General features: G+C 41.4%; 1 protein-coding gene across 31 annotated transcripts in view; it reads right to left on the bottom strand.

Annotated features, from left to right (window-relative positions):
• The window catches only part of SEMA5A (semaphorin 5A), a 315,141-nt gene that overhangs the window by 217,799 nt on the left and 82,158 nt on the right, over nt 1–15,184 (bottom strand). For 18 of the 31 annotated variants that reach the window (XM_068931379.1, XM_009665155.2, XM_068931381.1 and 15 more), the window contains one exon: nt 4,779–4,977. In XM_068931379.1, coding sequence (XP_068787480.1) covers nt 4,779–4,923 — 145 coding nt within the window. In that variant the 5' untranslated portion in view covers nt 4,924–4,977. Of the gene's footprint in view, nt 1–4,778; nt 4,978–7,241; nt 7,402–12,411; nt 12,930–15,184 lie in introns of those variants that run through there. The other 13 variants (XM_068931382.1, XM_068931389.1, XM_068931372.1 and 10 more) reach the window with 4 other exon arrangements.

Genomic DNA, 15,184 nt, shown 5'->3' on the forward strand with positions numbered 1-15,184 from the left:
TTATTTTCAAGCATAAATATATTTATTTGTGCACTGTAAACATAAACAAACATATGCATAGACCAATAACCTTACAGTTTGTTTCTTTATCTGTCCATTTGGTCACCTGGACCTTGTTTGCTTGTACCCAAATCTCCAAGATGCACAGGATTTACAACCTCTTGACTTCAACGCCTCTGTTTACTTCTGATTTATGCTAGCATACCTGATGAATCCTCAGTATATGTGTGTAACATATGCAGAAAGAATTGCAAAAAAAAAAAAAAAAAGTGACTAAATTTCAGCAGAGAAACACACATTTGCATGTGTGGAGGCAGATACCTTCTTGGAGAGAGGCAACATAACACACACCAGACTGCACATTCAGGGGCTGATCCTGTCAACCTATCTCATACTTAGAGGTCTGCTTTTTATAAACTTGATCCCTGTAATAGCTCCCACCAATTTTAAATAACCAGAAAAGGAAATTTCCAGCTTACGACTGGGACACAAAGTGCTACCTTCTATTCAAGGAAAGACCTAAGACGGGGTTTTAGAGTCGAAACTTTTTCGTATCTAGAAAAGACCTTCTTATTTGTTGTTATAGTTCCTGGGAGGGAGAAAAGGTTCATGATATATACATAAAATTAATTATGCAGATAAATAGTTTACATCAGGATTATTGGTACCATGTATGTGAAACAAATACAATGAAAGAGATTTTTAGGTCACGTAGAAAATCCATTGAATGCACGTATATCTCCCCTGGTTCTGCAACTGCTATTTGCTTTCCTCTTCGACTGGAAAACTGAATATTTGAATAAAGGTTCTCAACTGGTGCGTGGAATTCTTGCCATTTGATAGCAGAAGATATACCACAGTCTTTCAGTAAAAAATATTTAGCTGAGAAAAGCAGTGATAGAAATAGTAGTATGCCTTTCTACAAAAGGTAACTTCACAGGATCATCACACAACTGAGTAGTTTGGGATGGGCACTGGGACAAAAAGTAAGCTCTTTCAAGAGACATGCTCCCTCTCCATATTTCATTATGACAACTCCTGGTGACTATTTTTTTTTTTTTTTTTTTTAGTTTTTTCCAGCTGTTCATCCATACGCTACAGCAGATTCTCACTCCATTAGTTTTATATAATAGTTTATAGTCCATCTACCAAGCTTCGTATAGTCCTCCCAAAGAAAGACTACTCAAATAAATATATTGCTATTTTGGCACACCTAAAACTACAAAAAAAATGGCTTTAGTTCATTTTAAATAAAACAAAAGAGTGGCTATCTCTGTAAAGTTAGCACTGGAGTTCACAAGTACCTACCACGCAGTAACAACTGTGCTCAGCCTTGGTTGGTGCTCAGCACCCTGCACAGCATTTAGCACTGGCAGATCTGATATCATTATAAGATGAGCTTATAGCATGGGACATCGATTCAGCAGTCAACTAACAAGCTTCTTAGCTGTTAGCACTTCATTTCAGGACCTTGTATTGCTCCTACAGCACTAATATTGCCAACAGCTACGGTGACTCACTTTCCTGTAGGCATCAATAAAGTTGTTAAATGCTGCAGGAGGAATACAACAATCAGGAAGAAGGCTGGCTGAACCCTGCCAAAACTGTTTCATGGCAACATCATAAAACTCCTACAGCAGTATTCATTCACAGAAGAGTTCTTCCCACATGTATCTCCTTTCTCATACTCTGATACCTCAACCGAGCGTCCAATTGTCCATTCCTAACACACAGCTTCAAAGAAGAGCCTCTGTCTTTGTCACTTTTTCCTTTGGCCTCTCATCCTCTTCTGTCTTCCCTAAACTCACAGCCCTGTAATTACTAGTGAATTGCTGTGTGCCTACAACAGTTACGTTACCCAACTATCACATATTGTATGTACGCTGCACTGCAACTACGCCTCTACACATACTTAAGATTTGCTGAAGGTTCCTAAAGATCATTCTGTTGTATATGAGCTGCAGATTGTCAGAGCATATTAAAGTGAAAGATTTTTTTAAGATATGTCAGTTCATAAAAGCTAAGACGTGTCATGGGTACGTACTGACTGACGAGATTTCTACTGCGAAAGTCAAGAGGCCATCTAGCGCTGAAAATCTTATCAGAAATCTTACATGAACCATCTGAAAATAGATGTTTCTATATATTTCTGCTCCCCATATATATTTAGAAGGTGTTCTTTACACTCCAAACATAGAATGAAAAAACACTTTGGGATCTTTACAATAAAATTTAACTGTTGTTGTTCAGTAATCTCTGTGACACTATCTGGGGCTACACCAGAAAATACAACTGAAATAAGACGACAGAGAAGGTCTCCATCCCCAATCCAAAACCAATGAGCCTTAGCATAACTAACTTACAACCGGAAGGACACCACTAGAATATTCAGATTCATAAACCAATGCATTTCTAATCAACTTTCAGCATGTGGCTCTGGTAACAAGTCTCAATTATTTGCTTTTACAGTTACACACTCAGAAAATCTACGTGCACTGAATGCTTAGTTTGTGAAATTAAGCAGTTAAGTGCCAGAATTTCATCTGTGCTACTTTAATTTACAACTTTTTGCATATGTTATGATAAAAATTACGCTTACTCTTTTTACAGACAAACTTTTTAACTGTAATGCTTCTTTTAAATTGCTATACTAATGGAAAAACTTCAATTCAAATGAATATAAATTCAGATTAGTCACTAAATGCTTCTTATGTACTGCATCCTCCACTCTGAAGGACCATCTGTGTCAAAATTTGGGAAGACAAATACATTTATTAAGACACTGGCCTGGCAAAACAGGCAACTCATGGTGGAACTCCAGTGTAAAAAGGTAGCATACATGAGGTGGAAGCAAGAACAGGCTACCAGCAAGGAATTTAGAAACATTGCTTGGGCTTGTAAGAATGGTGTCGAGATTCACCAAAGTTCAGCTGGAGGTGAGACTTGCAAGGCACATCACAGACAACAAAAGGAGTTTCTACTGCTACAAGAGTAACAAAAAGTTGAACAAGGAAAACGGGAGCGCTGCTGAATTGGGCAGGTGATAAGAGTGCCAACAGACACAGATAAGGCTGAGGTACTCAATACCTTCTCTGTCTTAATCTTCACCAACAAGGTCGCCCAGACCACTCACAATGCGTTTAGCGCAGGGGTTCAAGAACTACCAGCAGTGACGGTGTACTGAGTCAGGGATGACTTACAAGAACTCAGTCCATACAAATCCATGGGGTCAGACAGGCTCCATCCATGGGTTTTGAGAGAAGTGGACACTCACCATCTCCGCAGAGTCACAGAGATTGGGGAAGGTCCTCAGTGACCACAGTAAAATAAATGTGGGAACTGCACACCAGTCAGTTTCACTTCAGTTCCTGAGAAAGTCATGGAGTTGGTCCTCTTGGAATGCACTTTTACGGACACATGAAGAAGATGACTGAGAACAGTCAGCATGGATTTACCAAGGGTAAATCATGCCTGACCAACCTGACTACCTTCTATAATAAAGTGACAGGATTTGTTGATGAGGGGAGCAGGGGATGTCATTTATCTCAACTTCAGTGAGATGTTCAACACTGTCTCCCAAGATATTCTCGTATGCAAGGTTATGTGGTTACAGTCTGTCTGTAAAGGTGGACAACCAGAGGTGTAAAAAGTTAGCTGGATGATAGGGCTCAGGGAGTAAATGTTTCACGGGCTATACTCTACCTCCACACTGGTAACAAGTGGAATATCACAGGGCTGGATCCCAGAACCTGTCCTGTGTAACATCTTCATCAACGGCCTGGAGGAGGTGACAGAGCGCACTGATCAACTGGCTAGGGAGCAGCTCCGCTGAAAGGACCTGGGTGTCCTGGCAGACAGCAAGCTGAACATGAGACAGCAAGCACGAGTGTGGCCTTGCAGCAGAGAAGGCCAACAGCATCGGCTGTATTAAAAGGAGCATGGTCTGTTCAAGGACACAGGATCAAGGGGAGAGATCATAAAATCACTAGAAGCATCTGGAATACTGCATCCACTTTTGGGCCTCCCTCTACAAGAAGAGCGGTGATAAATTGAAGCAAGTTCAGTGGAGGGCCAACAAGCTGGGGGACCGGAGCACCCGAGGTACAAGGAGAGGCTGGGGGAATTGGGCTTGTTCAGCCTAGAGAAGGGAAGGCTTTGAGTGGGATCTAATAGCAATTTCCAACACCTATGAGGTTATCAAGGAGATGAAACCAAGACTTTCTCAGTGGTACGCGGTGGGAGGACAAGAGACAACTGGCTAAAGTTCAAACAAGAGACTCAGACTAGATATAAGCAATAAACTTTTCCACTGTAAGGACAATCAAGCTGTGGTTGCCCAAAGAGGTTGTGCAGTCTCCATCCTTGGAGGTTTTCAAGATAAGACTGGATAAAACCCTGAGCCGTCTTGTCTGATCTCACAGCTAGCTCTGCTTTAAGCAGGAGGTTGGACTCAGTGACTTCCTGAGGTTCCCTTCCAACCTGAACTACCCCATTATAGTATGATCCTAATTCTATATTTTAATTGCAGAGGAAAATGAATGATCCGTCTTCTACTGACACATTCAGCATCAGATTGCAAGCAAACTTTGTAAACTTGTGTTTAACCTGTATGGAACATAGTTAACATGATGATATAACAGCACTGCAAGCATTTTTTTTCCACATCATTTTACAGCACAAACAGAAGCTTCCAGGAACGATGGGACTACAAAATCCTTAGCCTATTTCTGGAAAATATTTTAGGAAGAGGAAAAGACACTTTTTCATTTACTCCATACCTTTGTATGCAATAACTGGGTGCTCAGCTCTCTGGCAGTGGGTATCTTCTGTTGTTGCTGGCTCCAGTGTTCCTAATACCCCAAGTCCTGCCAGCAACAGTGCAAGGAGGCAGCTCCCTTTCATGGTGGTCATGCTGTCCTCCATAACAATCACTTCTTTTAACTAGCAGTTCTTCTTGCACTCATGTGTGAAAAGCACCTGGAGAACACAAAGAAATTTACACAGTCACTAGAGTAACTGCCACAGAAAAAAATAAGGCAATTCTTTATGTTTAAAATGAAAATAAATTGTCATTTGCTCTCTATGTAGAATTCGACTCCTCAAAAGTCTGCTATCAGTTGCTTCTACAATTACTTCATAAAGTTACCATCAGTTACATAATCTGGGAATGATTATTTCTTTTCCTCTCCCAACAGCATTGAAAAACTGTTACTCATCCTTTTTTTTTTTTTTTTTTTTTTAAATGTTCCATTTTGTAACTGTAACATACTTGAGGATGGAGGAAAGATCTGTACTGTAGCTTTTTTTTTTTAAATATTTTAAAGATATAGCTAATGAAATAATGCTTTCTAAAGTAAAATTACAAAGACTATTTTAAAAGACTAACCAAGTTGTTGCTAAAAAATAACCTGTTCAGAGTACTTGTTTTGTCTTTAACTCAGTTATTTTTTGCTAAAGCTACTTCCACCTAAGATACTGAAAACTAAGCACGCATGTAGAAAAACAAAATTCTGCATTGACAGGAACAGTTTTGGCGGTGACTTCAAAGAGAACAGTAGCAGACGTACAGTTTCCATTCCAGAGGCGTGAAGATACATTATGTTTTTCTATTGAACATAATTGGGCTTCAGTCATCTCAAACTCGCTGTTAGTTTAACATCTGAAGAACGTCTGTGGGTTTCTATCTAAGAAGGTAATCAAAAAGGTTGGTGTCCTCTCCAGCCACTACCCACCCAAACTCCATGGAGACACTCCAGGAGGAAGCAGGTCTCAGTCACATCACATCAAGCTTGTTATTGTGGTCCCAAAGTTTTGGAGCAGGTTTCCTCCACCCAAAGCTGTCAACTGACAACAGGAGACCAAACCCAACATAACGCTGATTGCATCTGCATTTAGAGAGGGCATTTTCAGGAACTTCAGGGAAAGAATAATGCCAAGTTTTAGCTTTCCCGTTCACCACTCGGACTGCATATAATACAAAACGTGCATCGGTGAATGCCAGACCATCACTGTTCCATGTTCATTTGGATCCACCGCGCCTCAACCTACCTTCCTCACAGACGGAAGAAGAGTATTTGATTCTTTTTGAGTGCAAGGGAGGACAGGAATTGGTCTTTCGTGTTACTGACTGTTTTGCCAAAACAACAGCCTTACAGGATGTATCTGCTGCCTATCCGTAAAGCACATACAGCACAGACTGCAGTAGGGCAAAGCTCACCTCAGTGCTCTTGACATACTTTTCTTTTTACCGAAGTGGGAGTCATCATGGGTCTGACATTTGCTTAATCCTTACCTGTCTGCTGAGACCGATGAAACGGTTGCTTATTGCAAGCCGGTTCTAACGTTGGAGATCCTTTCTAATAAAATCTAGACACCAATCACCAAAAGAGTAACGGCTGTCATTCAGTACCAGAATAAAGTTGATGAAGTCTCATCTCCCTAACTTTCTGAAACATGCAATAACCAAACACTTATTTTGTAAATAGCAGAATACTCACGGTGCCAAAATGATATGAGATCCAATCAAATTGCATTATATTTATCATAAGCAGGAACAACCTAATGGTGTGACTCAAAACACTTTGCTATAGGCAGCTTGACCGAGCCCCACGCGCTTGCTTGTTGATAGCATGCTGTTATGAGACATCACTGCCTTTTAGGAGAGGAAGGCTGGAGACTGGAGATAACTCAGTAATGGCAGAAATTTCATTCTGCAAATTAACGGAGCCATGCCATTCAGAAAAAAAAATAATCAGCAATACTGACTACTAATATGTTTGATCTCACCAAATGTCACTATGCTGTTTAATTAAAGGTGGAAACTTTCTAATTTTTTAAAAGCTAACATCCTAAACACAAAGGCTTGTTAATTAATAAATACTCCACAGTAAGACCTGTGGGTTTTACAAACCACACTGAGAAAGCAGCATGAGTAGTAAAACATTGCTCCATAACACGCCGTAGCAACTGCCCAAGCTACTTATAGAAAAGAGTGACATGAGATGAGCTGCTCCTCTCCTACCACTATGTATTTTCTGCCTGTAAAAGCTTTCCATCTAAGCACTGGACACATCTAATCCTTATCAATTTAAGCCAAAACAAATAGATCACAGAAATAATACATCTGAGCAGCACATAAATTTAATAGACAAAACTAGTTTCTCTACTAAATTTGCTCGTTTAAATAAACGAAAAAAAAAGGTGAGGGGGATACTTTTCATCAGTTAAAAGCAAGTTCCTACCTTTCTAAGCAGTATGTCTTATGATGCCATGTTCCAATGTGAATTTGTCCCTATAAATTCCTTGTGGCGCACAGTCGGCAGTATCTGCTCATAAAAATTCTGGGCACTCATGTATATAGGGACATAAAGCTCCTGTTCCAATGTTTCTGCAGTTCATTTTCTGCAAGGATGACATTTCAAGCATTATGCACCATTCTCAACTAAATTCAACCGGTTTATGTGGGTTTACATCGTAACTAATGGATATCACTAATGTACAGACAGTAACATTATATTACTGCCGGGTAGTTTTAATTCAGGTTTCCAAAAGACTATTTATCTGTATTTAGGATGCAAAATGAAGGACAAATACCACATCACAGACTCTCAAAAGCTGTTTTTCTTGCACATAGTGCAGTAGGGGCTATTCCAACAATTAGAAATACAATGCATTTACACTGAAGAAACATAAATTTACTTCTTTTAACTTGTAAAGTCTCAGAAAGACCTATATTTGAATATACTGGAAAGAAACTGAAGAGGAATAAAATTAAGCATTTGCACTCAGAGCTCAGCCTTCTTTTTCTCCCCCTGACTATAAATGAAGCATCAAGGACTTGACCTAGTCAGGCTCCTATATCCCAGGTTAAAAAACAAATAAACAAAAAAAAAAACCCCACACACGAAGGACCAGTTATCTTTCTTCATCCAGATACTAAATCTGTACATATTTATGATGCCCTGGTTTCCATTACAAAAAAGCTGTTGACTTTAATGGGGCTGCTCATGATATTAGTAAGTGCAAAGATATAAACGTTCCTACGTTTGATGTCTTGCATACTGCATGCATTACGAGAGGATTTCTCCCCACCTGCCCCTGCGTGCTGAAGAACACAGTCAATAGCTGAAGAAACGAACGCCTTCAGAAAAATACTTCTTCTCCGTACTAAACTACTAAATGCAAAGAGCATCCTTGGAGAGGACAGGTTACTTAGCTGTCAGTGTTGGTGTGAAGCACGCTGTTTAGGTGTTTCGCCACGCTGTAGGAGAATTTGGGGGCCAAAGACCTTTTAAACCCAGCTGTACCCCTTCTCCCCCTGCATGCATCTCATAGGGTAAGAATAGAGGCAGCAAATACTCTTTTCTCTCAGTCAGAAGGGCCAAAGACAAGACTAGACTTTGAAGGAGAGCGGAAAAAGGACGTGAGGTCACTTCCTGATAATACGCCCCAAAGAAAATGGTAACAGGTAAATGGTCTATCTCTCTCCCTCAACCTCTACCTGTTTAAGTGTGCATACACGTTGTGGATAACTGCAGGTAGAAGCTCACTTGCAACTAGGCAGACCAGAGGCTTCAGAGTCCCTAACTAAAGAAGAGAGTAGTAAATCAAGTCAACAGATAGAAACCTCATCACACATTCTCTCATGAGGAAAGGAAAGGTTTTAAGTCAGCTGAGCAGCTAAGAGGAACAGGAACACACTTAACACTTCATCCCTGTACGGTATGCACAGAAGGAGAAAGGAGAAGTCCGGAGACTGCACCTAATATACTCCTAGAGTGAAAAACGAACAAACAAACAAACCAACCAAACCAAAGTAAAAACACAAAAACACACCCTCCAACTATCTGTGCCCACAGACAGGTACCCCCAGCACAAACAGATATCTAAAAAAGCACTCTCCTCTTCTGCAAAATTCGCAGGGCTTAGATCGCTCCCTTCTACTCACCCTGGAATAACGGCTTCCGCGGAGGTTCCCTGCCTTCCCCAAGTCCAGGCGGTAAGAAAGAGCCTGTGCAGACAGCCCCTGAACTCGGCACACCCACGCAGCTCTGAAACAGGGCTCCCGAAATTCAGAAGGCTTCAAGCAGGCATAAGGGTCCCTCCTGAGTTCACCCTTTCTCCTTACTAAGACTATTATGCTAGGAAGCCGTGCTTAGCCTGAGGCATAAGACTTAAAAGCCAAGAGAACCCTAAAGACGAAATGTTTAGGTTAGTTTCCTTGTATGATCTCCATATACAACTCTCTCCCAGAGAAACAGAACAATAACAGTAACACTGACAGTCTTTTTAACTATTGCTGTACTTTTAGAAGCCAGCACATAAGAACTACATTATGTGTATAGTTTTTCTAGCACAAATTTTTATCAGATGTCTGACAAGTTACGTTTTACAAGTCCATCAAGTTATCTGACCATGCAAAACCAAAAAAAATTATAGAATTTAATATATTTCAATATAGAATTTAATATATTTCAATATAGAATTTAATATATTTCAATACAAGTTCAGCTTTATTATTTTATTTCTAGATGCAGAGGGACTTGTGCGCTTACTCTCTTTTCCTCATTTACATTTTTGGATCTAGTCTGCCTAAAAGAAATGTGAAGGTGAATGAGGCCTAATAGGTAACAGCGTTATTTCCACAAAAAGGAACATTTATCCGAGCGTTTGAAAAGATCTCATTCAAGGTTTTCTATATAATTAAGCTAACAAAAGATGCCTATTGCTAAAAAGAGGGGAAAAAAACACCTAAGCATACAGGGCATGTAACTGCGACTGGTAGGTTCAGATTTATTAGAGATCATTCTCTCCACGTGCTGAAGCAATATACTCAAAACAAAATAATCAGAACGCAAATATTTCTAAATCAGTTTAAAAAAAAAACACTGTTTGAATTACAGTCTACCTGTGACTATAAACTACACTTTTTTCATTTAAATAAGCTGCTCTATAAAAAAACAGTTGCCATATGAACTGTGGCTATCCAGCAGCAATGAGGGTTTCAAATAATTATCTTTGTTGATGCTGTAAGTGGTGGTTTAACAGCAATTTCCACTGAATGAACAAGTGAACTTGCGTCAAAACGAGCCTGCAAACAGAAGGGTTTGGCACGGTTAGAAGATGCTGGGAGCGGTCCTGGGTACGTGTGCCCACAAGTGGGTCCGGGGTTTCCTTCCATGCCCATCAGTGCCTGCTCTAGCGGATGCTGCGGATGCAACCTGCCACGGCAGATCCATTTCTCTTTCCCTTTGTGCTTTGTTCCACATCAGAAGAATGAGCTGCAGATGTAAAAGGCATGATTTGATATTTATTCTCCTAGACCATCTCCCTTGCAGCTACCCATTGCCAGGTGCCCCCTTTCCGATGATCTTTCATCACTTATTTATATCTTCTAACTTCAAAACGAAAAACTTTCTAGAATGAAACAGGTTGGTTAAGTATTTGAGGCCTGATTAACCAAGGGGAAACAACATTCAGACATGAAGAGGCGACTCTTTCAGGGATGTCCATGCTAATATGATGGCAGATGGCATCCTTCCTTCCGAAATAAGCTGGCCATTAATAAACAGTATGCATCCAACATTTACTAAGACTTCAGGGCATATTAACATATTTTGTCATATTCCAAAAATCAGCTTCTTGCAAAAAATTCAGATGGTAATACAGATCAGTTTGAGAAAGTTTTACACATAGTCAATAACTGCTCTGAACAACATGCATCTTTGTGCACAGGCCTGAAACAAAAAAGTAATTGTTTAACAAATGACATAGACTGCACATTGTACTGTTGCTTTAGAACAGAATTATGAATCCAAACAAATAAGCTGTTCCATATTATTAGTGTACACACCGTACAATAATTACCAATAATTATCTCAACCTTTAATCTTATCAGTTTCCCTACAAACACCTTGTTTGTCTACCACACTGTTAGTGGTACCTTTTTACCACTCTATTTAAAGAGCCGAACATTTACTTGCTGCTACTGATCCTTCAAAGCGATGCAGCAGGCAGGGAGGATCCTTCCTTGGTTGCTCTGCAGCCCCAAAAGCCCACAGCGTTGCGCGAGGTTAATACACACGCCTGCAAATCCTGACACAGAGCGCCCGCGGTCACGCTGATAGACATGCCGCCACTCCTACCTAAAAGATACCTTTCAAAGCTGACTCTGACTGTCCAAAACCAGAATTTTCAAGGAAGACAGTATTTCTTACCACGTGCGGGGTGGCTACCGAACGTAGAGCCGAACTCCCACCGCTGGCACCAACACTGATGCTGTGCCGGGGAGCTGGCTGGGAGAAGGGGCAGCGGAGGGGACGGGGGGGACCACATCCATCTAAAATACAAGTAGTCCGTTCTGCCCCAGACAAACACGTGAATGTGGGATAACAAAGACACTGGCATTTCGCTTTTTTCACAGAGGAACTCTGATTTTTTTTTTTTAAGTCACCCCTCTCCTAATAACATATATATACACAAGCTGAATAAATACCAGAACGCATTTATAACTGTTACCAACAAAACCAGTCGTTCTTAACACAGTGGTTAATCCTGTCTTCCTGTCAAATACGCAGATAAACACTACACCTCTTTACAACATAATTACTTCCGAGATAAATCCTGTGTTCACTACAGCTTCAGAAAAACAATTTGCGCATCGCTCAGACGCGCGACTCGAGGAGCGCAACAGCTCGGAGGGCGCCTCCTGAAACACCAAGACGAGAGCGGTGGCTAGAGCGCGTTGGCGTCCCATCGCTGCGCCCCACCGACGCGGCCCCCTCGCTCCTTCCAGCTCGCAGACTCCTAAAGCCAGAGGCAGCCCCCACTACCTGATTTCCAAGTCCCTCCCATTTTTTTTAATCGCACCTTTCGTTTCCGCAGCGGCACGAACTCGAAACTCACAGTGACGCTCTGCCAAGAGCTTGCTGGTATCTGCAGCCCATGGTGACATCTTGTAAAAGAGGAACCTGCCACCGCAGCTCCTTCTCCTCCTGGCTCCATCGCGGCGCGCTCCCCGGGCCCGAACACCCACCTCCCGCTTCCCTCCCCGCACATCGCTGCTGCCCCAGCACAGCCACGAGTTCGCCGTCTCCGGCCACGCCAAGTCACCCTGAGGAGCTGGACGGAGGGGCGCTCCGTGTCGGACGCAGACCTAACCCACGCTTCTCTCTCCTTTACCAAATAGCTCCCACGGAAGCAAATTAAAAGGTAAACCCCAGGCCTGAAAAGCAGAAAGAGCATAACGGAAACCAGAGGTGGAAGCCAAAGGGAAGAAAACAAGCCAGAAGAGGGCAGAAGCAACGACGAACGCAGGAAAAGGAACGGGAGGGGGAAGAATCGTAGCAATTCAAAGACCCGCGCGAACATCCCTGCATTTCATCATCTCCTGTCTCTCTCTGCCACACTCACCCGCTCCTTTTTCAGCGGACAGCATTACTGGCAAACCCAATTCCTTTCTTCAGGGCCCAAAATACAGGCAAGACCATCAGGATGGCACGCAACACAAGCTGTTCGGTAGTAATAACAACGACAAAGAGCAAAGTACTCTCTTACAAGCTCGCTGAGCTTTGTAACACTCGCAGGAGCCGTGAGGAACAGCAGCTCAGCAGCCGGTCCTGGCCACAGGATCCTACTGATTTTTAAAGCTTACATAGCTCCAACCAAGGACTTGGCAGCACTGTGGAAAATGGATCCACTGATGCTTATTCGATACCTAGGCACTCCCATTTGGCAAAGTGAACCTCCTGAAGACATCCTGAACCTGATATGGGAACAACATTCAGGAAAAGTAACCCGAGAAGCTTGCCTGGTTCTTACACACTTCCCTTCACGCGTGCTGTTGGCTCCTGCTAGAGACCAGATGCCGGGCTAGACGGATCTCGGCCAAGCACGGCCCATCTCCTGCTCTGCAAAGAGCTGAACTCTGCACTGCGTTACATGCTCAGGCTGTGTTTTATTAACTTTTATTGCCATATGGTGCATGCAAGTGAGTATTTACCTATTATTCATAAAGCCTAGTAAAAAGTGAATACACATACCTGACTGATAAGGCAAGGAAAATCCTTTGCACAGCTTTTTACAAAGCATACTCTAGAGTACGCGTGCTGGGACCACACAGAGAAATCACATCCAGAGTAGCCAGCCCACTGCATTTTTTCAGAAATAATCCCTCACCCATTTCCTAGGAAGTCCTATGGTTTGGAAAGACATCTTCTGGTTGCAGTCGAGTTAGCAAAGGCCTCAACATGAAAAGACTCATGTCCTCATTAACTAGACTTTCTCCCAGACTGTCCTCCCGTGCAAAACATGGTAAAAAATGAATTTCAGAAGTTTCTTTCAATTTATCCAGCAGTGCAGTTAATGGCTCTTACACGAGCGCTTTCCAAATATCACTGGCACACTCTGGAGAGAGAATCATACAATGGCCAAGGTTGGAATGGGCCTCTGGAGATCATCTAAGTCCAACCCCACTGTGCAAGCAGGGTCACCTAAAGCACCGCTGCCCAGGACCCTGTCCAGGGAAGGAGACTCCGCAGCCTCCCTGGGCAACCTGCTCCAGTGCTCAGTCACCCTCACAGTAAAGAAATTTTTCCTCATGTTCAGAAACTTCCTGTGCTTCAGTTTGTGCCCGTTGCCTCTCGAGAACATAATATGTAAAGCTGAGGACAACAATTTGAAGGCTACATGTACTTTCAGAAACCCAGTTACGCTGTCGCTGAATTAAGATGCTATACTACATATTTCTACACCTCACAAAATTAAAATCACTAGTGACAAATCTTATTTACCCCTTAAATCCTAATATAACGAAAGCATGGCTCTCCACCTCATTTAGCAAGGATTATTAAGAAAATAATGACCAGAAAATTTATGTATTTTTAACATTTTTAACCATATTTGCTAGCATATGCATATGGCATTGCTTTTTCCTTTGTTTCAAATTACATAATCATGTTTATTTTACATAATTAATTAAATATTTTTGTAGAAGGGCAGTAACTCTAGAGAGGAACCACGGCAATGATGACATTTCCTGAATAGCCTTCAAACTCCTCTTCTTCTCTAAATTTACTTTTAAATTGCTATTTATTATCCTCTAGTAAAAAAGCATCTGTGCTCCCTACATAATACAGAGTACGTTTTGGACCCACAGAAAAAGTGAACTTTGAAGTTTCTCCACTGTGAATCAGAAGTTTATGCCGGACCATAGTCATTACTGTACGTACAGCTGTGATTGCTATTTCTTTTGCATTTGCAATGCACTGATGCTTCATAATATATAAAACAAAAATTACTCTTAAATTACAAGAGATCACAATTTGAAAGCTGGCCCTGCATTTTGTTTTCTACCATGATCTCCATCCAGATGCAGGTATGACACACAGTAGGAGGACAAGGAGGTATTCTAGCTTAGGATGCTTTGTCATCTTTTTCTTTTCTTCTCATGTTATTATAAACCTTCTTGTACTGGCAGCAGGTTTAAAACATGATTTAAAAGGGGTAGTAGTTTGGGACTGTGAAGAGGTCCATGCAGCAGAGGACAACGCACGGAGATGACCACAGGAAAACATTTACCTGGACAGAAAGTAATTTTAATCAGCTGAAAGGAGAATGAAAAAGATGAAGGTTAGAGTTGGATGAAAATTTGTGTAAGATCTTGAGAAAACATAAAAGTGATTTTGAGCAAAGGCAGCATTAATAGAAGTAGATAGAAAAGAGTAGTATGAAAGTAATGCAAGTTTAGCTGTTGCATTCTAGATAAACTGTGAAGAGGCAACACAGAGACTGAAGCTGTACATATTGAATAACTAAGAAGATCATCACATCACAGATTATCACTGGAGCTATCCAGACCTACTTATTTTCTACGTGCAAATTGTACAGGAAATTATGTCAGAACGTTCTCTTACATGGATGCAAAAGAAGCCAGCAGACAGACAGTAACAAACATCAGCTATTTGAAGCTCCTGTATTTAATATTCTGTAAAGCCAGAAAAACGGTTTGTAGCACATGGTAAGTCGCTGTAAAAAAACTGCTTGAAAGTACTTGGGAATTTAGCTTTCATAAGAACTTAAAATAAGTACGTTTTGAAATGTGAATGACCAATCTACAGGACAAAATTGCACTGCTGAAATAAAACTATTAGTGGACATTCAGCACTTTAATACCAGGCAAACCTCC

Source organism: Struthio camelus, chromosome 2, assembly GCF_040807025.1.
Source record: "Struthio camelus isolate bStrCam1 chromosome 2, bStrCam1.hap1, whole genome shotgun sequence".
In the NCBI taxonomy this organism is placed as follows: Eukaryota; Metazoa; Chordata; class Aves; order Struthioniformes; family Struthionidae; genus Struthio; species Struthio camelus.